The following is a 23979-nucleotide window of genomic DNA, read 5'->3' as shown; positions in this document are numbered from 1 at the left end:
TGCAGTTCTACAGACTCCTCTGCCAAGCTAGCTAAGTAACCACTTAAAGCCTATTTGAGAAACATACATATTTTATGTTTTGAATATTTTCTTCTGGAATGACATACACACAGCAGGGAAGACCATAAATTGGTTATGTTTGCAGAAGGCACAGTAATGATAAGACTCATATCTGCATACAGCCAGGAGGTGGCATAGTGGCTCAGTTGTTATCACTGTCGTGTCCCAGCAAGAATTAAGGTGCATGTTTATGTGGGGTTTTTCCTCCCATTCCAAAAGACATTTTAAGGACACACCCACCGCCCTTGACCAGTACTATCCTTGCAGTTGGAGCTGGTCACTGGACAATACGAAACAATGGCCCTGTAAGAAATTGATACTAGGCTAATAAGGCTATACTGCTTGATACTACTGCTGCTCATATCACATCTTGTTCTTGTCACATGTCACCACAGTACCATGTGATTATGTCAAGTACACGCACGCACGCGCAAGCGAGCACGCACGCGCAAGCGAGCACACACACACACACACACACACACACACACACACACACACACACACACACACACACACACACACACACACACACACACAATAAGATTATTAAGTAACAATTTACAATTTAGGCATTTAGCAGACGCTCTCAATCCAGTGTGATTTACGGTAAACTAGAACAAAAAACATGGTAGTACATCAAATACATAAAAATTGTCATCATGAATCATACATAACAGTATCTATCTAATGAAAAAGTGTATACACTTTAGAGTGCTATGTAATAAAGTGCTATTTATGATATATGATATGATATAGTACTTTATTGTCAGTTTGCACTGAAATTTGTTTTGCGATCCAGCGGCCTTGTATGCAACACATATACACTTTGACATAACACAGGACAATAAAATAAAATAAAATACAGTTACATACATAGAAACATAAGGGCAGAGAGCAATGTACACAGTCTAGTCCTGGCCAAAATCCTTATTAAGCCTCAGAGTTGATTGATGAACAAAAGACAACAGAAATTAAGTAACATTAAGAAATGTTCTGTTTGTGCTTCATACCATGTGATCATGGTCTCGAGTCACATAAATAAATCAATGTAATGCAAATCTTTTAGACTCATTTGATTTAGCCTAATGCATTAGGCCAACTTCAGTGACATATGCCAGATGTTAAGAATTACAGTTTGACTTCATTCTCCACCTACCACAAGCAGTTCTTCTCGAGACACATGGGGCAACTCATTCTAAAATTATTCACGATCTCCAGAGAAGCTAAAGCAGAAATTGTTTTGCAACACACAGTGAATGCTCCACCTTGTACGCCTAAGTGATGATCCCACATGCAAGGCTCAAATTATTTCAAAACTGAAAGTGTTTGGACCATTCTTTCTCCTATAACCATACATGGCAGTGTGTAGGGGAATGACGTATGATCTGAAGTTGTGAATTTGGTTGAATGAGGGGTTGCCATTGGAATTCACAATAACACAAATTGAGAATACAAATTGTACCAAAACACAACAGCACACTATACACATGGAGCTTCACATGTTTATGAAACACATCTGTCACTTTGACCAGTAAGCCAGCTCTGCCCTCAGATTTTCCTCCATTTTGAGCAGTTTGAAAAAGTTTAAGTTTAAGCAGTTTGCTTAAACCTGATTTTCTGCTGGGAGTACGTGAACATTTGTACAAAAATATAGCTGCAAGCCGCAATAACAGGCACTTTGAACAAGCATAACTCAAGCCTCGTCTGTCTGTCCGTCCGTCCTTCTGTCTATCTGTAGGTACGAACAGCTGCAATACCGCTGGGTGATCTAAAGTGGCACTGTTGAGCAGCCTAAAAGGGCTTATTGCTTGGTCCCGTCTTATCGTAGCTTGGAGCTATATTTATTGTCGTCTCCATCAGCCAAAAGCATGGGGAGTATGATTTGCACTCCATCCGTGTGTGTCCATCCGTCCGTCCGTCTGCGTACAGCTAATCTCCGACACCATTGGCCCGGCCGTTGCCAAACTGTAAACACACTCCCTGGATGCCAACGATGAACCTCTGTCCCAATTTTTCCACAACGGCCTGTTAGCGCCACCATGAGGCCGATTTTAGCAAAACACATTTCTGTACATTACTCATCCACATTTCATCCATACATCTCGCAAATCGGTATACACTATCTCCATAGTCATGTGATCAAGTTGGACCTGTCCGCTTCCTTCCATCCCCATTGCCTATGATTGCCTTCCAAAGTTTGCAGGATTGGTCCGTTTTGAACAAAGTGCCTCAAATCATGAACACAGCATGCGATTTCCCTGAAATTATGCACACACATTCCCACTTGGCACAAAGGAACAAATGCCACTTAAAAAAACTCACCTCAGCCTCATGGTGGCGCTATAACAGACCAATTCATGAAATCTACTGAATGTTAAAAGGTTTTTTGGGTGCAATTGAGCTCAGAAAACCTAAAAAGAATTAACCCGGTCGATGCCAAATGTTGCACACACACTCCCTGGATGCCAACGATGAACCTCTGCCCCAAATTGTCATGAACGGTCTGTTATAGCGCCACCAGGAGGCAGACTTTTGAAAAACATTTTTTTTTATATTACAACTCCACATTCTGTCCAAAGATCCAGCAAATCGTTACACACTATCTCTATAGTCATTTGTTCAAGCTGGATCTATCCGATATTTCATATTCCATCCTAATTGGCTAACATTGGCTTTCAAAGTTTGCAGGATTGGCCCTTTTGAACAAAAAGCCTCAAATCATGAACGCAGCGTGCAATTTACGTGAAATCTTTCACTGACTTTCCTACTATGGGACCCGAATGGAAACAAGACAGCAAGGCCTTTCTTCGGGGCTATCCCTTTGGACCAATGTGCTTTGACTGTACCATGTACTGTTTTGCATTTGTTATTGTCTAATAAAATAATCAATCAATCAAAGGCTGAGGAATATATCCCACCCTTTTCACATTGGCCTGTTATAGTGCCATCAACAGGTGCAAAACACATTTTTGGAACAAAATGCCTGAAATCATCCAATTGCCATCCAAGGCATAAGAAGAAATTGCACCCTTTTCACATTGGCCTATTAGTGCCACCAGTAGTGGCTAGTGACTATAGTGCTAGTTTTTATTATTATTTGTATTATTATTATTATTATTATTATTATTATAGCCTTTTTTAGATTTGTAAACAAAGCTAAACTCGTGTTTACAAAACTTTTCAGGCGACCACATGAGATTGAAAACATACACAACTTAACTTACTTAACCAAAAAAGTTTCTCGTTTGGTCCACACTCCACACTGAATAAATCCACGCCCTGGTGGCGCAGCTCCTACATGCCAACACACAGAGGGATTGAGAATGAGAAAGGCCATCCGGACATAACGGAAAAGGGACCGCTCAAGGACATACCATGCCCTAAGAATCCCTATTCCTGCCTGCCTGGGAACAGACCGCTCAGTTTCCCAACTCTGGCTGACGTCTTCAACGGTCTTCATGTAAGTAATGGAAAGCAAAGCATACTGTACCTCGATTATGATGTAGACTTCATTGAGCAGTCAGCAGTGAGCACGCTGCTCATTTGTTCGACGTGTGATGTATAGCGTTTATTCGGCGGAGATGTAACGTTGTTGTTGCCATACTCAGAAAGGTTTAATATTTTTAAGAATTCGCCTGTCAGCTGCCAATCTGCTCCTGAGAAAATATACTGTCATTGACGGTGCTGTAGCCAGACTAGGCTAGGCTTAGTAGGCTACCATAAACAATTACCGGTAACTGTAAAGCATTTTGTGACTGCGAACGATGATACAGCGCACCTTAAATGCCCTTAACGGTGAGGATACACCGTTAAGGGAGGCACATACGTTACCGTACATCCATGCATAGTATACAAAGTTGCCGAAGCTGATGTGGCGTGCGACGATCACTGATGTGCGCATTTTGTTTCAGATGGGGAGAAGTCTATTTAATTATATTTAAAATAATTGAATTGACACGGGGGCATTTAACAAAGTGTGTTTTTCCATAACCTCAATAAGCCTATTTTGGCCAGGGTTTTGTGTCCTTGGGGTTGGGTGTGATCCAGTAACAGTCTGTTTTTGGATATCTGAGATTCGCAACATTTCCTGTCAGGAAGAGACAGCGACGGGCACAAAGGATCAGCTCTGGTCAGCTTCAAGCTGACTCATCCAGTGGAAAGAAGTAATTTCCTCTGGTCACTATAAAGACAACATAGAGAGCACTATAGCATAATAATTTCACATTTTGAACACATTTCCATGAAACTGTGCTCAATCCGGCCTAGTCTTAACATAAACCAGTGCCGAGTTCTTAAAACAGTATGAAAGCCATCAGTAGACAATTGTCTACACATCCCCTGGGTTATTGTTATATTCTTCCTGTCTGCCTCCAAGTGTTATGACACACTACTATTTAAAGAAAAATGTAGTTTTTCAAGACAAAGTAGGCTAATGAAATAATCAAAGGTCATCTTGACAGTCAAAAGCCAAAGCTTAGCTTCCCATCATCGCTCCCAATGTTTTTTTGCTTTGCAATATTTACAGTGTTATCAGTAATACTATTGTTTTGATGCAGTCATATATTATATTCAATACACCTTTTTTTAGTGCTTTATTTTATATTTGTATATAGGGACAGACAGTATAGGCTGACAGGAAATGAGGGAGAGAGATGGGGGAGTGACATGCAGTAAAGGCCGTCGGGATCGGGAGTCGAGCCCGTGGCAGACTCAGACTCAGACTCGGGCTACCGGCCAAGGTGCCTGGACCGCTGAGCCACGGCCCAGGCCATTCAATACACTTTTGACCACGTTTATGTGCCAGGTTTGCCAGTGAATTACTTAATAACTCTGCTTGGACCGGACACAGATATTGGAAACATGATAGACTACCATCAGCTGTAGTAAGCAAATTACAAAAGGTGAGCACAGAAACAGAGAGGGACATTAACAAGACAGGGACAGCAGAGACGCATTATTGTTGAGTCACTGTACACAATCTCTTCTGATCTGCATTGGATTGATCACACCACTAAGATAATAAAATCATAACCATCCAGTATACTCAATAAAAGTTAGTTTTATCAGTAGCTTGAAGGCAATAGTGTATATTAATATAGTCAAGAACGGAGTCCCTCTCAGGACATAACTGCAACAGCGCTGAGTTGACTGAAGGACCATTCTCTCAATCTACTAGTCACATATTGGTATAGAGAATATAAGAGTGTTATACTGTAGAGAGAGTGTTATATCTTAGTGATGGCTTTAACCAACCATGCATCATTATGATTAGACCCTAAGTTGATTCCTGGAGGAAATTACCGTGCTAAAAATAGTCACACAATAGATATCAGTGAAAATACTACTGTGATAAAGATGCTCTTGAAATTTTCTTAGAGACATCATAATAAATAATACGTGCTATACAGTGTTGTTTTCGTCGACTAACTTTTTTCACTGACGAAAACTAAATGGAAACTGAATGAAACTAGCTACGGTGACTAAAACTAAGACTAAATATACTGACAATTTTGTCAACAAATACAAACTAGACTAAAATGTTAGGAGGGGACATAAGCAATCCAGTATAAGTCATTTTACACTTGGTTGCATGCTGAAAATAGCAGATCTACAAGCTCACAATGCGTCACGCATTGTGAGCTTGTAAATTGGCTATTTTCAGCAAGTGTAAAATCAGTCATTATGACGGCATCAATGCACGACAAAATACATTTTAGTCGACTAAATCAACTGTAGATTTAGTCGACTAAAATCTTATGATATTTAGTCGACTAAAATTAGACTAAACACTAAAACATTCCAGCTGACTAAAATGTGACTAAAACTAAATGAAAACTATTCAAGAGACTATGACTGAAACTAAAATCAAAATGTGCTGCAAAAACAACACTGGTGCTATAGGTCAGGGTGAACAGTCTGACTTTGTGAGTTTGTGTTGATACCATGACTATAGTTTGAGTTAACTGCAATACATACGTTCTATGTCCGTCTACCTCTCCTAAGGTTATTGTGATGATAAACTTTATTGACTACCTGACACCAGGGACTACATGTTGTAGGGAGTAGGGAGAGTAACTCCAACAACAGATGTGTGAGATATATTGTATTAACAATTTAATATACAATATATAGTGGTTAAAATAATAATAAGTTTCTTGTCATTGAGGTAATGGGGTTTTAACTTTTTTCTGAGCCACACTGTACTGTTACTGTATGTGTATGTTTCAACTGTAGTAATGTAGGCCTACTTTTCTTTTCAAATTATCTCCTGCATTTTATATATCTATGAAAATGTTCACCCTAGTGTTTCAATTCAGTTTGAGTTAGATTGTGCTAATTGAGTAGTTTAAAATTGAATAGGAGATCAGCTGGAGAATCGGAGAGGCATGGGCGGAATTGCAGTCGCTGTACCGCACTGTTGCGACGAAAAGAGAGTTGAGCCAGCAGGGAAAGCTCTCGGTCTACCAAGCAATTTTCGTTCCTACTCTCACCTATGGTCATGAAGTGTGGGTCATGACCAAAATAATAAGGTTGCAGGGGGCACGTTGGCACAGTTGGTAGTGCTGTCGCGAAGTGTGGAGTTTGCATTTTCTCCCTGTGTCCCCTAGGGTAGGTACCCTCACAAAAACATGCAATAATCCTGGTCTCTAAACTGCCTAGATGGTGCCTGATGGAGGGGAAAGGAACTGGTTGGAATAACGTGTTCCTTCCAATGCTACGTCCAACCAGGGAAACTCCCTCCTGTCAGGTGTAAAGGAGCAACTTGGACACTCAGGCATGAAGGAAGCATGAGTTCAAGTCTGTTGCTCTCCCCTTGTCCCCCATATATGGGGACTAGGTTGGTGGAGGGTGTGTAGAGCCCAGGATCACATTAGATGATTGACACAGGGGTGAAAAATGGGTTACAAAATCGTGGGATAAAAAATATATACAAAAAAAAGAAAGAGATAGGCCTACATTATCACTCATGATTTCCCTGCCGAACTTTATAAACAAAGCAAACCAGTTCCTTTTGTACAATTGTAACACTGTGCAAAGCAAGAGGGTGTTCGACCAGCCCATTCCTAAAACAGTTTTGTTCCCAGAAAGTCTAATGGTCCTCTTTTGAAATATGTGTCCCAACAGGCATCATGATTCCTGTGACAGAGTTCCGTCAATTTACAGATCAGCAGCCAGCTTTGCGAGTGCTCAAGCCATGGTGGGACGTCTTCACAGACTATCTCTCTGTAGTAATGCTCATGATTGGTGTGTTTGGCTGTACCCTCCAGGTTAGTAACTACTCCACCCATCCTGCCTATTCTTTAGAACTTTTAAGTACACTATTGTGTAAAAATGGACCCTTACGAGTGCAAATGTACACCCTCAGAGTTAAATGAACATCCCAGATTTCAGTGGACAGTGGTTGGTTCGCTACAATTGTGTCACGTGGTGTAACAAAACAGCTACGCAAATTAGGCATGCTAATATTAAAGATTTCTTTGTGCCCTTTTCTGCCTTTATACTATACAGTATATATACTATACCTGTCTCAGAGAGAGAGACAGGTAGTAAGTGACACGCAGCCAGGTCATCGGGATTCGAACCCACGACACACTGTCAGGCTGGTGCCCAGCCATGCTAATCCAAAAGTAGTTAAATACTTTAAACTTGTCCAAGAGCAAGTATGTCTGCCAAGCTGCAATCCGAAGTATCCATATGTTGTTGATTTTCTAACAGCACAACACACCAGAGTTCAGTTCATTGACACAGTCTTGATACAGTATATACACGCCCACAATCCAGTAAGAGTCCCTGCATTCACTGGGCCTGTGTGTGTGGACCAAATCTGGCACTTAGTGTACTGTAGCAAGCATTCATTGCACTGTAGCGGCAGTTTACCAGCGGAAACTTTAACCCGCCCACCCCCCTTTTCATAAACATAGGATTCCAAAGGCCATTGGCTTGTCACACAACTTCACACAACTGTGGGAGAAAGGAAGGGGTTTTGGCAGCTGCACCACGCCACACTGCAGCATACATTCTCAAAATGACACCTAAATATAATTTCATACAAAGCTACTGACATAACCTATATATACATCATGGTGGATAGCTCCTTTGTTGCCCACAGAGTTTACTCTGAACTTACCACTGTTTGGATATGTTCATCCTGGTCAGTAAACAGTGTGCAATTATGTCAGACATCTGATAAACCTCACATTTACTCAACAGATAATGTTTATGTATGTGTAATTATGGCATTTCCGGGAATTATCCTGGAACTAGAGTTTCTCATTTCACAGAGCTAAACAAAGCATAGTATTGTTAACCAAGTGCAGATTTCTAAACAGTTTGACACAAATGTCCTGTTTTTGACCAACATAATTAGCAGGAGAGAGAAAGAGATAGAGCAAGCAATAGTTTGTAAAATTCTGCTGATTTACTTTGCTCCGGAGAGACCTGAACCGACCTGACATTGCTATTTTCATTTGCACCACTGCTGCAGTACTGCTTTACCCTCTCAATTAATGGCGTCATGTTGCTGCAGAATGGTTTCATTTGGCAAATTAGATTTTGCTTTAGTAGCCTGAACCCTGGTTGTATTTAGTGAGATGTATAGAAATATTTACCCACATTGTGGTCAGTTACGTATAAGAAGATATAAAAGTAGTCAAAATGGCTTAATGGTTTAATAAAATGTCCTTGTAAGTCTAATTTTAGTACTTGAATGAGAATAATCTAGTCTATTTTACAACTAAATAGGCCTACATGTGACTGTGTTGCAAACGGCCAGTTTTTGTTGTTGACTGATGCCACCTTGTGGCTGATACTGTAATATCCCAGTGAACATGTTTCTGTCTTTCTAGGGCTGGGCAAAAAAGTGAGGCAACAGTTTGAAATAATTGTGATGTTGATTTGAATTAATATCCCTACTTCCTATGCAAGTGTCTTACATGTATCTGCATTCATTTCATTTTAGGTAATGCAAGACAAGATCATATGCCTTCCTCAGGGAGTGTCTTCATCAAACCAAACCACGCCTTTTCCAGAGAACACAGAACCTGAGATGGAAGCCGTATTGCCCTCGCAGTCCTATCTACCTCTGCTGAAAGAAATGAAAGGCCTGAAAACAGATTTGGACCTCCAGCAATACAGTTTCATCAATCAGATGTGCTATGAGAAGGCCTTACATTGGTACGCCAAGTACTTCCCTTACCTGGTTCTCATACACACTCTCATTTTCATGGTGTGCAGCAACTTCTGGTTCAAGTTTCCTGGCTCCAGCTCCAAAATAGAGCATTTCATTTCAATCCTGGCCAAGTGCTTTGACTCTCCCTGGACCACGCGGGCCCTGTCCGAAGTGTCCGGAGAAAACCATGAAGAAAAGGACCGCAAAAAGAACAGTGCCAACATTAGCGTGCCTACTGGCGAGGCCGGTACAGACAAGACACAGTCACTCAAGTCCGTCCCAGACAGGATTGTAGTTGACAAACCCACAGCGAGTGCTCTCGATAAAAAAGAGGGGGAACAAGCGAAAGCCCTTTTTGAAAAGGTTAAGAAGTTCCGCTTACACGTTGAGGAGGGTGACATGCTTTATGTTATGTATGTGCGCCAGACGGTATTCAAGGTGCTTAAATTTCTCCTCATTATTGCATATAACAGTGTTTTAGTGTCTGAGGTGCAGATCACTGTGATGTGCAATGTTGACATCCAGGACATGACGGGTTACAAGCATTTCTCATGCAATCACACCATGGCCCATCTCTTCTCCAAGCTCTCCTACTGCTATCTATGCTTTGTGGCTGTGTACGGACTCACAAGTCTTTATACATCCTACTGGCTGTTCTACCGCTCCCTGAAGGAGTACTCTTTTGAGTATGTGCGGCAGGAAACGGGCATTGATGACATTCCAGACGTAAAGAATGACTTTGCGTTCATGCTGCACATGACTGATCAGTATGATCCTCTGTATTCAAAGAGGTTTGCGGTTTTCCTGTCAGAAGTCAGCGAGAACAAACTGAAGCAACTCAATCTCAACCATGATTGGACAGTGGAAAAGCTGCGCCAGAGACTGCAGACAAACTCCAACAACAGGCTGGAGCTTCAGCTTTTCATGCTCTCCGGGCTCCCTTGTACTATCTTTGAGGTGACAGAGCTCCAGTCACTGAAACTGGAGATCATCAACAACGTCACCATCCCTGCATCCATCTCTAAACTGGAGGACCTCCAGGAGCTGTCCCTCCATCAATGCTGCGTCAAGCTGCACACAGCGGCTACCTCTTTCCTCAAGGAGAATTTGAAAGTGCTCCGGGTGAAGTTTGATGACAGCAGGGAGCTCCCACATTGGCTGTACTGCCTGCGGAACCTCGAGGAACTGTACCTCACTGGATCGTTAAGTCCTGATGCCTCAAAGAATATCGTGCTTGAGTCATTGCGTGAGCTCAAGAGTTTGAAGGCACTGTACCTAAAGAGTAATTTAACCAAGATCCCCCAGTCTATTGTGGATGTTTCAAGCCATTTGCAACGGTTGTACGTATACAACGATGGCACTAAACTCGTCATGCTGAACAATCTGAAGAAAATGGTGAATCTGACAGAGCTGGAGCTTGTGCACTGTGATCTGGAACGCATTCCGCACGCTGTCTTCAGTCTCACAAATCTGCTGGAGCTGGACCTGAAAGAAAATAACCTCCGCTCCATTGAGGAGATTTTGAGCTTCCAGCATCTTCGTAAACTCACGTGCCTCAAGCTTTGGCACAACAGCATCATGTATATTCCAGAGCACATCAAAAAGCTCAGCAGCCTAGAGCGTCTGTACTTCAGCCACAACAAGATTGAGATATTGCCTTCACACCTGTTCTTATGCAACAAGCTGCGCTACCTGGACATGTCCAACAATGACATTCGATTCATCCCTCCAGAGATCGGAGTCCTTCAGAGTCTGCAGTATTTCTCTGTCGCCTGCAACAAAATTGAAAATCTTCCAGATGAGCTCTTCTTCTGCAAAAAGCTCAAAACACTGAAGCTTGGCAAAAATATGTTGTCCTTATTATCACCAAAGATTTCATATCTAGTTCTGCTCACTAACTTGGAGCTCAAAGGGAACCACTTTGAGTTTCTGCCTGCCGAGCTTGGTTTCTGTCGGGCCTTAAAGCGTAGTGGCCTTATAGTGGAAGATGTACTGTTTGAGACGTTGCCTTCAGACACCAGGGAGATGATGAAGGCAGAGTGAGATGCCTATAGTCATAGCACTTGCATTATGTTAGCTGATTATCATATTACAGAATTACACAACCTTATTTGTAGACTATTATTAATGGAAATGTAAGTTTGTTAAATAATACTCCATAATGGAGGACAATAAGTCATATTTTGTATAGCTACATGTATAGCATCTATATAGGATTCATTAAGCTGGACGCTTACTCTTGGTCAGCCATTGTTATTTATGTTATCTATTATTTTAGTATTCATTGTCACTTTTTTAGAGAGAATCAGGTTTTTCCTTTTTTCTTTTTGTCTTCACCAGGCCGGAACGCCCGGGAGGTGGAGATCATGTTTTCACCCTGTCGGTCTGTGTTTATATCTACGAGTAAGATGCGCAAACGCGGGAAGCGAACGCACTCAGCTCCATATATGGGCACAAAAGGGGCCAGGTCCACAACAAACAAATCACTGGCCCCTTTTGTGCCCATATATGGAGCTGAGTGGACCTGGCCCCTTTTGTGCCCATATATGGAGCTGAGTGATTGCTGATGCAACACACTCCATATTTGGATAGCAGGACAGACAGACAGACAGACAGACAGACACACAGACATGATCTGCTAGGTCTCATAGTAAGTGCTCACTGCGTTCGCAATAAGCGGCTAATCTCTGGCACCATTGGACTGATCGGTGTGAAACAAATATTTCAAATTGGCCTCACTGAGCTTTAACAGGCAGCTTCAAGTTTTGGCCTACAGTATAACTCTTCAACTAAGGATATTCGATCTTTATTTCAAACTCATATCACAATTATTCAACATAACACAATAAAATAAAATAAAACAAAATAAATCAAGGTATTCCTTGGATCATGATGTAACTCGCCCTATATGCCATGCCCATTTAACTCGCCCTATAGGCCATGCCCATTTAACTCGCCCTATAGGCCATGCCCATTTAACTCGCCCTATAGGCCATGCCCATTTAACTCGCCCTATAGGCCATGCCCATTTAACTCGCCCTATAGGCCATGCCCATTTAACTCGCCCTATAGGCCATGCCCATTTAACTCGCCCTATAGGCCATGCCCATTTCCACCTGACAAGATTTTCCGCAATTTACCAATTCCGTCAAAACACACTTTTTGCTACTCCTACAGATACAAATCAATAGGCTACACATTGTCCCTTTCATGTGATCAAGACATATTGATCAGATTTTTCAGATGCCATTCTGATTGGCTTCCAAAGTAGCAGTGGCCCATTTTGCAAGAAATTGCAAGACACTAGTAACTGGAGGCAAAGATGGTGCTGGAGGATGGGCGTGGCGACACCAATGGGCGTGGGAACACAAGTGATGTCACCAGTGGCCATCACCGTTGGTAAACCAAGCTGTGATTGGTCTATTGAAAAGATATCATTGGGTAGAATTGTTACTAGGTAGATTTGCTGAAAACACATTTCTTTCTCGGACAACCCCTCTGTGTTTTCAGCCACAGTTATCCCGGGGAGAGACACACAGACCCGGGCATGGCACCACCATTTACGCTGAAGGTATCGCCCGAAAATGGAAGATCTACAAGTCCGGAAAAACTGCTGGGCCCCCAGACCAGGGATCCACATGCGGTCCAGCGGTCGACCAGAGGATGTTTTTGAAGAAGTTTAGACTTTTCTGACATGGGAGACTGGGGGCTCTACCCACCGTGGGGCGGCGGTGCGCCGTGAGTTTCACGATCGGTTCTGGGTCGGCCAGGAAGGGCTCAGGTGAAGGTTGCTCGTGTACCTGAGCTTTACAAAAAAAAATAAAAAAGGCCACTCCAATCTGCCCCAAAACTGAGTTCACTTCCATCCATAGGGGGTGCCAGAAATGCTACAAATCAGTGTCTGTGTTTGTTGCCAAAATGTCTGTCCACCAAATTACACACAGATGGTCTCATGTGACAATGACTGTCAAACAGGGTTTTTTATTTACCTTTAATTGCCTTCAGAAATGTGTGGGGGTCCTATCTCTTACAAAAACATCTATCGTGAACGTAACATATGCTTTCATAAGGGGCACCACGAACAGGAACAGGTGCACACTGTGTCTTACAAATTATTTCCCACTCCATTACTGACAAAGCCCTGAGTTATACCGAGCAGGCCTGACACAGAGACAGAGATCTGCGCTCAGATAAGCGAACTCCCCCCACCCCTAACTTGGAAGAACCTCAGCTCTGCCTTGGCCACTATATAATGCTGTATATTATATTGGACAGATTTTTGTATACAAACTTTTGTATTGCTCAGAGGTGGGGATGATCAGGATTAAATACTCAAAACAAATATCTTGGTTAAATAATTGTTCAAAAGCTGCTATTTATGCCAAAATACGGTAAAAGGGAATAGTAAGCATGGTGTTACAGTATATGTGCATCAGTTCTTGAGTGTACAGACAAATTGTGTATTGAAAAGAATAACCTGTGTATTTTTATAAACAGTTTAAGAAAATAAATGAATGTGGTTGATTCAGGTTAATGATGAAGAATTAAAAAATATATATATCTCAGACTTAGCTTGCTGACTGCGTGCATGGACACACACACACACACACACACACACACAGCAACGGTATAGGCGGCCTATAGGCTATGCTGAAAGTCTAAGAGAGCTGAACTATAGTAGGCCTACCGTGTAGCCTACCTACCGGTATACGTATAGGATTATAAGATTTGACAACAGACAAGTTGAATTGATAGGAAAAAAAACAAGAGTTGAGCCAAATGCTTTCCAATTGCTTTCCAACTAATGGTGACGGTCATCCTCGATTGATCATTGATGTTGTGTTGGTCACCATGAACAGCAACATAATTATATCATAAACAAAAGCTAAATCATTTTTGTATGGTTGTTTTTGCCGATCGCCCCTTCCTATCGATATCCTGCACTATAGGCTATGGCAATGGCATGCAATGGATGAAATTATGCGCTGATTTATATTGGATATGTGACAAAAACATGGCCATAAATAGCTTGTGCGCTCAGCTCCACCGCAGCTGGTCTGGTCTGCAGCAGCGGGCGGCTGCATTGTTCCGCAGCCTCGTTCGAGCGGACCCGACCATCTCTTGCGGAGCGGGGGAAGCACTAAAGCAGCTTACCAGCCTGGCCATTAGGCCTACGGTTCACTTGATGAGAAGAAAGGACGGCTTTATTATGGCGTCGTCGCAACATCATGGGATATAGGCGAACAAGAAGACGCATTGTTTGGCAATCATCTGGAGATAACTGTCCTGAATCAAGATAAGGTACGTTTAAGCTTCTATAACGTTACATTTACGTATATTACAGATCAGACTAATCACAACCGCAACATTAGTGCATGTGGATAGCCTCGGTCCCTGCAGGCTTACTTATCTACGAAAAGAAAAGATGTGGAAGCTGACTAAACTAGGCTACAAACCTACAACGAAGCAAAAGCCTCACTATGAACAATGCGCAAAAAATAGCATGGCAATTAAATGTTGTCTCAATGAATGTACTATGGTATAAGCAGATACTGCTTCGAACTGTTATCCATGTCTCTGCCTCCAGTTCTTCGAATCGCTGCAGTGTATAGGCCTATTATTGTTATGTGGACACTGGACATACATCTAATGTTCATCATGGGTTATACTTATATATTGTCTAAAGCAGCCTTGTTAGATGTGCATCTATCAGTAGGCGTTGCGTAGTTAAGTGCTTCTTGCGTCGATTACGTTCGACTCTGTAAGGCACTTTTAATAGTTTCGCTGTCTACACCACCCAGAATGTGTCGCTGAAGGGTGCAGTCACTCAGTGTAGCGGCAGCCTATCTACTGTAACAATAACATGTTGACTCACTGTGTTTTGCTGCTATCGTCGTGGCCCAATGAGGGACAGGAATCGTATAATGTTTTGTCATGCATACTAAATAGCGCTTCTTGCTGCTTAATTTTATTTTATTTCAATGAAAGAGAAAGAAACAAACACTGAAACAGGGTGGGCGGGCCGCGGACGGGAGAGAGTATGGCATGCAGCAAAGTTGGCGTTCGGATGCGGGCTAGCTTCAGGGAGGGGATAACCTATTTTTGTGGGTGTGACCGTGTGCCCCATCATGATTAGTACTTTCATAACTATATATCCATAGTCAACTCATCTAGAGATGTTAAGTTAACAAATAATACAGTGATTAGGAGGACTAACTGAGTGCTGTAGGTATGTATCCGAATACAATCATTGTAGCCTAATGCATTTATTATAGAAAATGTATTTTAGTTCTGCGATAAGTTGGGACATTCAAATCAAATATATTATTTATAAACACATTATACATACATTTAGAAAATCGAGGATTATATATATATATATATATATACATATACACCGGTGTATATATATATATATATATGGGTGAAAATAAACTAATCACATGGGTTGCACCATCTAATCAACAACTTTCTTTTCCAGGGATGTTCACTCTCACAGAAGTTGCCTCTCTGAACGATATCCAGCCAACGTATAAAATACTGAAACCATGGTGGGACGTCTTCATGGATTATCTTGGGATCGTCATGCTGATGTTGGCGATATTTGCTGGAACAATGCAATTGACTAAAGACCAGGTGGCTTGCCTTCCTGTCCTGGAGCAGAGTTTCGATGGGCCAGAGCAATTTGCAACACAGCAGCCAGCTGTGGGAGCTGATGGCCCATGGGAGGAAGAAACCAGAGCCAGGCAGGAAAAAGCAGCACCCCTCATGGCTAATGACCTGGCAGATAGTATTGTCCATAAAATCCACTTCACACCATCAGATACATTTGGGCAGCCACTCCCAACAGGTGTCAGAACCAAGTTGGATTTCCAGCAGTATGTTTTCATTAATCAGATGTGCTACCATGTCGCCCTCCCATGGTACTCTAAATACTTCCCATACCTTGCTCTAATCCATACAATTATATTAATGGTCAGCAGCAACTTCTGGTTTAAATATCCAAAGACAAGTTCAAAAATAGAACATTTTGTCTCAATTTTGGGGAAGTGTTTCGAGTCACCCTGGACGACAAAAGCCTTGTCAGAGACCGCATGTGAGGACTCGGAGGAGAACAAGCAGCGCTTGACTGGTGCTTCCTTCCTACCAAAGCATTTCTCAACAAGCAGCGAAGAGGGAAGTCCAAACCAATCCGCTGCAAAGCTTGTGAAATCTGAGGTCAAGTTTTCGAGCGAAAAGCTTGTGGGGGAAGTTCCATGCATGACCATATTGGATAGAAAAGATGGTGAGCAGGCAAAAGCTCTGTTTGAAAAAGTGAGGAAATTTCGCACCCATGTAGAGGACAGTGACACGATTTACAAGCTGTATGTTGCTCAATCTGTGATTAAAACAGTGAAGTTCATTTTGATCCTGTGCTACACAACGACATTTGTCGCTGCCATAGATTTCAACCATGTATGTGAACCAGAAATAAAGCATTTGACAGGATATGCAAAATTTCAATGCACCCATAACATGGCATTCATGTTAAAAAAACTTCTCGTCAGTTATATTGCTCTCATATGTGTCTACGGCATGGTCTGTATATACACACTGTTCTGGCTCTTTCGGCGACCTCTGAAGGAGTATTCCTTTGAAAAAGTCAGAGAGGAGAGCAGCTTCAGTGACATTCCTGATGTTAAGAATGACTTTGCTTTCCTCCTGCACATGGTGGATCAGTATGATCAGCTGTATTCAAAGCGTTTTGGAGTCTTCCTCTCTGAAGTCAGTGAAAACAAGCTACGGGAGATCAGCTTGAACCATGAATGGTCCTTTGAGAAACTGCGGCAACATGTTACCCGTAACACTCAGGATAAGTTGGAGCTTCATCTCTTCATGCTGTCTGGAGTGCCGGAAGCCGCGTTTGACCTCACTGATTTGGAAATCCTCAAACTGGAGTTGATCCCGGAGGCAAGGATAACGGTGAAGATTTCACAAATGACAAATCTCCAGGAGCTGCACTTGTATCACTGTCCTGCTAAAGTTGAGCAGAACGCATTCATTTTTCTTCGCGACAATCTACGATGCCTTCACGTAAAATTTACGGATGTTGCTGAGATCCCCACTTGGGTATACTTGCTGAAGAATTTAAGGGAACTGTATTTAGTTGGTAATCTGAACTCTGAAAACAACAAAATGATTGGACTAGAGTCTCTCAGAGACCTCAAGCATCTGAAGATTTTGCATTTCAAGAGCAACCTAACAAAGATCCCGACGAACATAACTGATCTCTCTCCTCACCTGGTCAAGTTGGTGGTTCATAACGATGGTACAAAACTCGTGGTGTTGAACAGTTTGAAGAAAATGTTGAACCTAGCAGAGCTAGAGCTTCACAATTGTGAACTGGAACGAATCCCTCATGCCATTTTCAGTTTGACCAACCTGCAGGAGCTTGATCTGAAGTCCAATAACATTCGCACCATTGAAGAGATCATCAGCTTTCAGCATCTCAAAAGGCTGATTTGCCTCAAACTTTGGCACAATAACATCATTACCATTCCATTGTCAATAAGCCATGTGAAAAACCTTGAGTCTCTCTATCTGTCACACAATAAACTTGACTCTCTGCCCTCACCATTATTCAACATGCTCAAGTTAAGGTACCTGGATGTAAGTCATAACTCAATAGTGGCAATACCATTGGAGATAGGCTTTCTCCAGAATCTCCATCATTTTGCAATCACAGGCAACAAAGTTGAGGTGGTACCCAAGCAGCTGTTCAAGTGCACCAAACTGAGGACATTATGCCTTGGCCACAACTGTATCTCTGTCCTTCCTGAGAAAATTGGACAACTCTCGCAGCTTACACACCTGGAACTGAAGGTAAACTGCCTCGACAGACTCCCGGTCCAGCTTGGCCAGTGTCACCTCCTCCGCAGGAACGGCCTGATTGTGGAAGACCATCTCTTTGACTCACTCCCACAGGAGGTGAAGGAGGACATCAATCAGGAATCCAATGGCACTATTGCAAATGGAGTGTAGGGGTTCAGCAGTAGTCATCCTATATTGGATCACAAAGGTTTCAGACATGAATTTCATATTGTACAAAATCAAGGAAAAGCTATTTTCATTATTTCATGCTAGAGTATGCAAAAGAAAAGTTTTGCTCAGAGCGAGGTGGTAGCACTGTGCATACCAGGTAGCTGTCACATATGCAGCTGGTACTTTACTTTGCTACTATATCCATGTTTTATGCTAGCGTTGAGTAGGGATGTAACGGTATACATTTAAAAGTATCCCGCCATATCAGTCAACCACAATTCAGAACTAAATTATAATCCATTCCCTGTAATATTGTAGACATGGTATAAATTAACATTTGCGTTAAATGTTTATACAGGTATGTGTAAATGTTACAGTGAATGAGACTTTCAGATAAACATGTTTTTTTCAATGGGCCAAAATACATCTTAACTAAAGGGTAGATTCTGTACTTTTATACTGTTACATCCCGTCATCCCTAATGATGAGCAAATCATGTTTCCTACTTGTGTGAAAAATACAAGTGACTCCTGTAATCTGTAAAATTGAGTGTTTTCTTTTTTAATCATTTCATCTGGGATGTGAGTATGTAATTAACAATTAACTATCTCACTACATTCACAACAGTCTTTACATCATACTGTAGTAGTGGAAATGTTGCCAATCACTGTTGTATCATCTTTTCACAAACGTAACCTGAGCAATCTGCCGAGCACATAATTAACACCTGCCCCCTGTACAGACCTCCACGTGGTACCAGAGACAAGGGCGTGGCTACTCGATACTGAGTTGGACATTTGAGGATGATACACGAAAGAAGAAGAACAAACGTAACATTTTTGCTTTATTTAATTGTTTAATGCTTAATGAATGTTTTTCATTGACAGTGAGTGAATCCTCCTGCTCCATCTCATGTTTAATGCAGCAAAGTAGTTAGAGTAAATAAGAAATGAACATTGACGTTTCATGCTGCAATCTGGTAGAGTTAAATGCACTTCAAACATTGTGCACTAAAAGATCATTACGTCACCACTACACAAGCTTACTTCTGGGTGGATAATGCTGACATTGCTGCCTGATCACTGCACTATTATCCATGGTATAATCATAAATAATTTTATTATTATTAAGATGACCAGCATTTATGTGTGTTTACGGGTTTCTTATTTTCTTTCTGGTTTTTTTCTTCGAAGGGCTGACCACGTTTATTATCTCCATATAACACTGAATGAATGCAAGGAGCGGCAATGCACTTTGCATTCGGTGTGTGTATGTGGGATGTCCGTGTGTGTTTAGACTCAAAGCATGAAAACGGGTAAATCCCTAGGCCTAATTCAATCCATCAATTACATACATAGCATTTGGCTGTACAGCCCCAAACACAGCATGATATTGGCATAATTGCCAATCTTTTGTTCAAGTTGCTTCCTGTTTACTGCTGCTGTATAGGCTGACCGGATGCAACAAATCCACCCTAAATATCTTACCCCTAGTCGTTTGTTTACTATTTGGTGCATTGAGAACAATCAACAATTAGAGTATTGTTGAACAAAACTGTGCGTGTTAGCTCATTAAGCTTAACACATACAAAACATTCTCATGTTTCGTTTTTTGGCTTTTCTGGAATTATAAGGAAAATATCTTTAGGCTAGTAACACTGTGGTCATTTTATTTCAAAGGCGAAATCAGAAAATGGTCAGCATGTACAAATGTTTGACAACTTCCTGTTCAGTTAAAACAAAAACAGAAAGTATGTCTGTCATATAGTCAGGTATTTTAGTTTGCACTGTAATGCTTTTTGCTTGTAAACCAATGAGATTTTGATGACCAGGTCTGCATTTTGGGTACAACTTTTGGTATTTTCTTTGAAAGGTCATGGCAGTGCACTGGGGACATGTCTTCAAGGTCAAAGTCACTGTTCTTAGCCTCCTCCATAACCATTAACTGTATTTTGGCATCACTGCACACATCCACATCCAGGTCTTGACAAACATCACCACACCTGCACTGACCTCTTAACTTAAATCCTATATACTTGGTTTGCATGGTCCCCCAGGGGTCTATCCTTGACCTCTTCCTTTTTTTCGTCTACACCAATTGTCTTTTGCTGACATTTGCCCATCTACACAACTTCACAAGGGTTAATAGTATTTCATGGGGTCTTCAGAAATGTAACAACGATGCTGACTAATGTTAGCACTATTGTGACAGATTTGCAGGTCTACAAATATCATATATTGGAGAGGAACCTATACTGTGTAGATCACATCTGTGTGTGGAAAGAAATATTGTTTTCTCACATGTGAATGACTTATTTTGATGATGAGGTGATAAGAATCTTTATGCTATGCACACTATATTATTTTGCTGTTGCCGTTTTGGTACAAGCAGTTTTTTCAAGCACACATTTTGAGTATAATCATGTCTTGTCAAACACAAATAATGTCTTGCTGTGTATTTTTATTTTAATAATACAAGGGATGCACTGTATTTATCAAATGTAAATGTTCAATTGTTCCAAATATCCTTTTAAAAATGCCTCTGAGTAAATGATAATTGTTCAGTAATTTCAAAACAGTATCCCATACTGAATTAAAATATTTATAAAGCTATGAACGGTGTATTGCAAACAAAATATCTAACTGCAATGATGTATTTATTGAAGCAATTTGGTGCTTCACCTTCAGGGGAGCTGTGTATTCAATATTTAAAATCCAATTCCTAATAATAATGCATGGTTGCAGAGAGAGTGCGTGTGTGTGTGTGTGTGTGTGTGTGTGTGTGTGTGTGTGTGTGTGTGTGTGTGTGTGTGTGTGTGCGTGTGCGTGCGTGCACACGTGCATGTGCACGTGTGCATGTGTGAGAGAAGCCTGATGGACCCAAAAGTCTAATTAAGGGTAAAAGCTAATTACACTTGTAAATACATCTAACCATGCACTGTAAGTATTATGAGTGAACTGTGATTGCTGCAACATTTTATTGCTTTGTTTGTTTTTATTTGAGATGAGTATCAGATTATATACATCTGTGATGCACAAAGGCGTATTATCCCACCTATTGTAGAAATGTTTAGCTTGAAATTTGCAACAAACCTACAGTATAGCTGCTTGATGAGAGACAATAAATAATCTAAATTAATTAAGTGATAGTTATGTTAGTCTGAAAATGTAAAAAAGTGACCCATAAGTTTTACACAGAATTAAAGTTATAGAAAAATAATTTATTTGGTTAAAATAATTAACTTCTGATAGTACAAATAGCTTTAGAGGACGAGTCGACATGTCTCTTAAGCTCTTTATTAAACAGAAAATGCATTTTCAGTTATGGGTTGAGTGTGAAGTTGAGAACTGAATTAAAACCATACCAATGAAGCAATTAATGTTCAGTTAATGTGGACATGAAACTCTTCTGAGTTTCTATCCATTACACAGTAATACATCTTGGCAAGTAGTGCCCTCATGTGGTAATGCATTGTTACTACAATCTACTCAAAAGATTTCTGGCTGTTCTCAACTAAGGTCAATGGTGGAAAAATATATTAAAGTTAAAATACAGAACGGAAGAGGGGTTATTATGGCTAGGAAATCTGAGCCCAAGGGCAGGTGATATAAATGTAAGTCTTTGTGGCCTATACTGGGTCCTCGACTCCTCCAAACTAAATATACACAGCAAATAAACCAATCAAATCAAAACAATACAAATACGCAAAAGCAAATAAAGTTATGAAAATAATCACAGCAAACAAAACCCAAACAATGCACTGAATTAATTAATGGCCAAGTATATGCCTATATGTCCTCGACACCACTATGGCACATGGCACAAGCAAACTGGTAAAACCCAGTCTCAGATCATACAATATGGCACAGTGGGAAAAACAGTGAAAGGTTGTCGGTTAGGTTAGGTGTAGTTGTCCTCCTACAATAGATTGCAATCTGGACCCCTCTTTCCCCACCCGGCTATGCTATACCCGTTGTAACTGTGTCAGAGTACCCGTTCCACCCATCTGTCCCTTTTATGCCCATATATGGAGATTTCTGTATCTGTCTCTCTTTTTATTCATATGGAGTTCTGTGTCAGGCATGCCCGAATATGAAGTGTTGTAATGTCAGAACCGGCCAGCTCCATATATGGCATGCCCAAATATGGTGTCTATGGACCCTGGGCACGGGCAGAGGCCTTTTGTGGTGGTTCTGGACAACCATGGGTTCGACGGACTCGACACCAGGTACTGCACTCCCTGGGGGTGTGTGGAATGCGTGTCAAATTTGAAATTGGTGGGGCGAACGGAACGGTTCTCGAGTTATGTGCATTACAGACAGACAGACGTACAGAGACATATATACATACTGTACATACTGTGTGTGTTTTAATTATTATATTAATAATACACATTAGACACATTAGAAAGACAATATCAGACACCAGAAGCAGGGACTTGTGATTTCAGTGAATCCTACACGATTAAAACTTTTGAAAGAAGGTTAAAGTTAAAAAGTTTCTGGAGCATGTCATGGAACATCAGAGAACATTATGCCCAATTTATACTTTATCGTACAACGGTATCACATGCCATAGAGCGGATATAAAAGCTCACTAACCTGTGTTGTGAGCTTGTTGTACTGTAGATCGTCAATCTTCACAGTGCAACACCATCGTACGACGGAAGATGGAATATGAATGAGGTCCTAAGGGGCAGTGAGACAGACAGGGCATATGACTGTGACCTGGTCTGACAGTATGGTTGTTAGTTAGAGCCATGCTGTCAGGCCAACAGAGAAAAAAAAAAAAACAGAGTGCAGCCTCTGTTGGATGCAAATCATTATTTCCGTTTCCTTGGAATCAGGAAATGTCTCCAGTCATTGTTGCGGATATTCAGCGTATAGCAGTGATTCCCATCTGTGGCCCCCAAAGAATTAGCCATACACCAAAATGTAAAAGATAATATAACATTTAACATAAAAAAGTCGTCATAGTGATACAGTAGGCTACCAATAACAAAGAACTTAAATGTTACTTCAATATTCAAGTGGTTTATTGTGACAAGGTTGTACAAGTACATGCATTGTGAAAAACTTAGGTTAGGGGTGCTCCACAATACACAGAAATAAAAAAATCACACTTGTGTGAAGTGAGAGGTGCCTTTGTTTGCTTCTGTATGTCACAAGGGCATGACTAAGACAAACATAAAAAGTCCATAGACTTGGCTGCCACATGACATCATGTGGCAGACCTGTGCCCCCACCAGGGCAGGTCAGGTTGGCCAATGATATTGGCCTATAATAGGCCAATGTGAAAAGGGTGCCATTCTCACGCCTTGGATGGCAATCCAAAAATGTGTTTTGCAAAAATCCACCTGTTGGTGGCGCTATCACAGGCCAATGTGAAAAGGGTGGGATATATTCCTCAGCCTAATGGGAAAGTCTGTGAAAGATTTCACGTAAATTGCACGCTGCGTTCATGATTTGAGGCTTTTTGTTCAAAACGGGCCAATCCTTCAAACTTTGAAAGCCAATGTTAGCTAATTAGGATGGAATATGAAATATCGGACAGATCCGTCTTGAACACGTGACTACTGACTATCGAGATCATTTGGGGCATCCAGTGAGTGTGTATGCAAAATTTGGCATTGACCGGGTTAACGTAGCTTACGTTTATTGGTGCTTTATGTGTTAAGTGGTCAGATGGATGGGTGAACGCTTTCAAGATTTGGGTGGATCCGCCTCATA

The 23979-nt window shown here is 41.3% G+C and overlaps 2 protein-coding genes across 4 annotated transcripts; both read left to right on the top strand.

The window, feature by feature from the left end:
* The first annotated feature begins 3386 nt into the window (after positions 1–3386).
* On the top strand, positions 3387–11730 carry lrrc8c (leucine rich repeat containing 8 VRAC subunit C). Of its 2 annotated transcripts, none has more exons than XM_080770814.1 (3): positions 3387–3520; positions 7186–7328; positions 9020–11729. In XM_080770814.1, the coding sequence occupies exons 2-3, from the start codon at positions 7191–7193 to the stop codon at positions 11270–11272; spliced, it is 2391 nt and encodes a 796-aa protein (XP_080626940.1). In that variant the 5' UTR covers positions 3387–3520; positions 7186–7190; the 3' UTR covers positions 11273–11729. The 2 variants fall into 2 exon arrangements, with proteins under 2 accessions (XP_080626940.1, XP_080626941.1); XM_080770815.1 differs by lacking the exon at positions 3387–3520 and adding an exon at positions 4784–4864 and having other exon boundaries at positions 9020–11730.
* A 2566-nt stretch (positions 11731–14296) lies between these two features.
* On the top strand, positions 14297–20858 carry lrrc8db (leucine rich repeat containing 8 VRAC subunit Db). 2 transcript variants are annotated; one of them, XM_080770812.1, is made up of 2 exons: positions 14297–14530; positions 15711–20858. In XM_080770812.1, exon 2 carries the CDS (start codon positions 15713–15715, stop codon positions 18248–18250), a length of 2538 nt encoding a protein of 845 aa, XP_080626938.1. In that variant the 5' UTR covers positions 14297–14530; positions 15711–15712; the 3' UTR covers positions 18251–20858. The 2 variants fall into 2 exon arrangements, with proteins under 2 accessions (XP_080626938.1, XP_080626939.1); XM_080770813.1 differs by lacking the exon at positions 14297–14530 and adding an exon at positions 15429–15458.
* The last annotated feature ends 3121 nt before the right edge of the window (positions 20859–23979 follow it).

The sequence above is a fragment of the Protomyctophum bolini genome, assembly GCF_963924005.1.
Source record: "Protomyctophum bolini genome assembly, chromosome: 8".
Classification (NCBI taxonomy): Eukaryota; Metazoa; Chordata; class Actinopteri; order Myctophiformes; family Myctophidae; genus Protomyctophum; species Protomyctophum bolini.
Note: the sequence above shows the minus strand (reverse complement) of the source record. Positions and strands in the feature narration are given on the sequence as shown.

Coding starts and splice junctions, on each gene's coding strand:
- lrrc8c (XM_080770815.1), top strand. CDS start 7,191: ATGATTCCTGTGACAGAGTTCCGTCAATTTACAGATCAGCAGCCAGCT. Junction 7,329..9,019: donor TGTTTGGCTGTACCCTCCAG/GTTAGTAACTAC, acceptor ATTTCATTTTAG/GTAATGCAAGACAAGATCAT.
- lrrc8db (XM_080770812.1), top strand. CDS start 15,713: ATGTTCACTCTCACAGAAGTTGCCTCTCTGAACGATATCCAGCCAACG.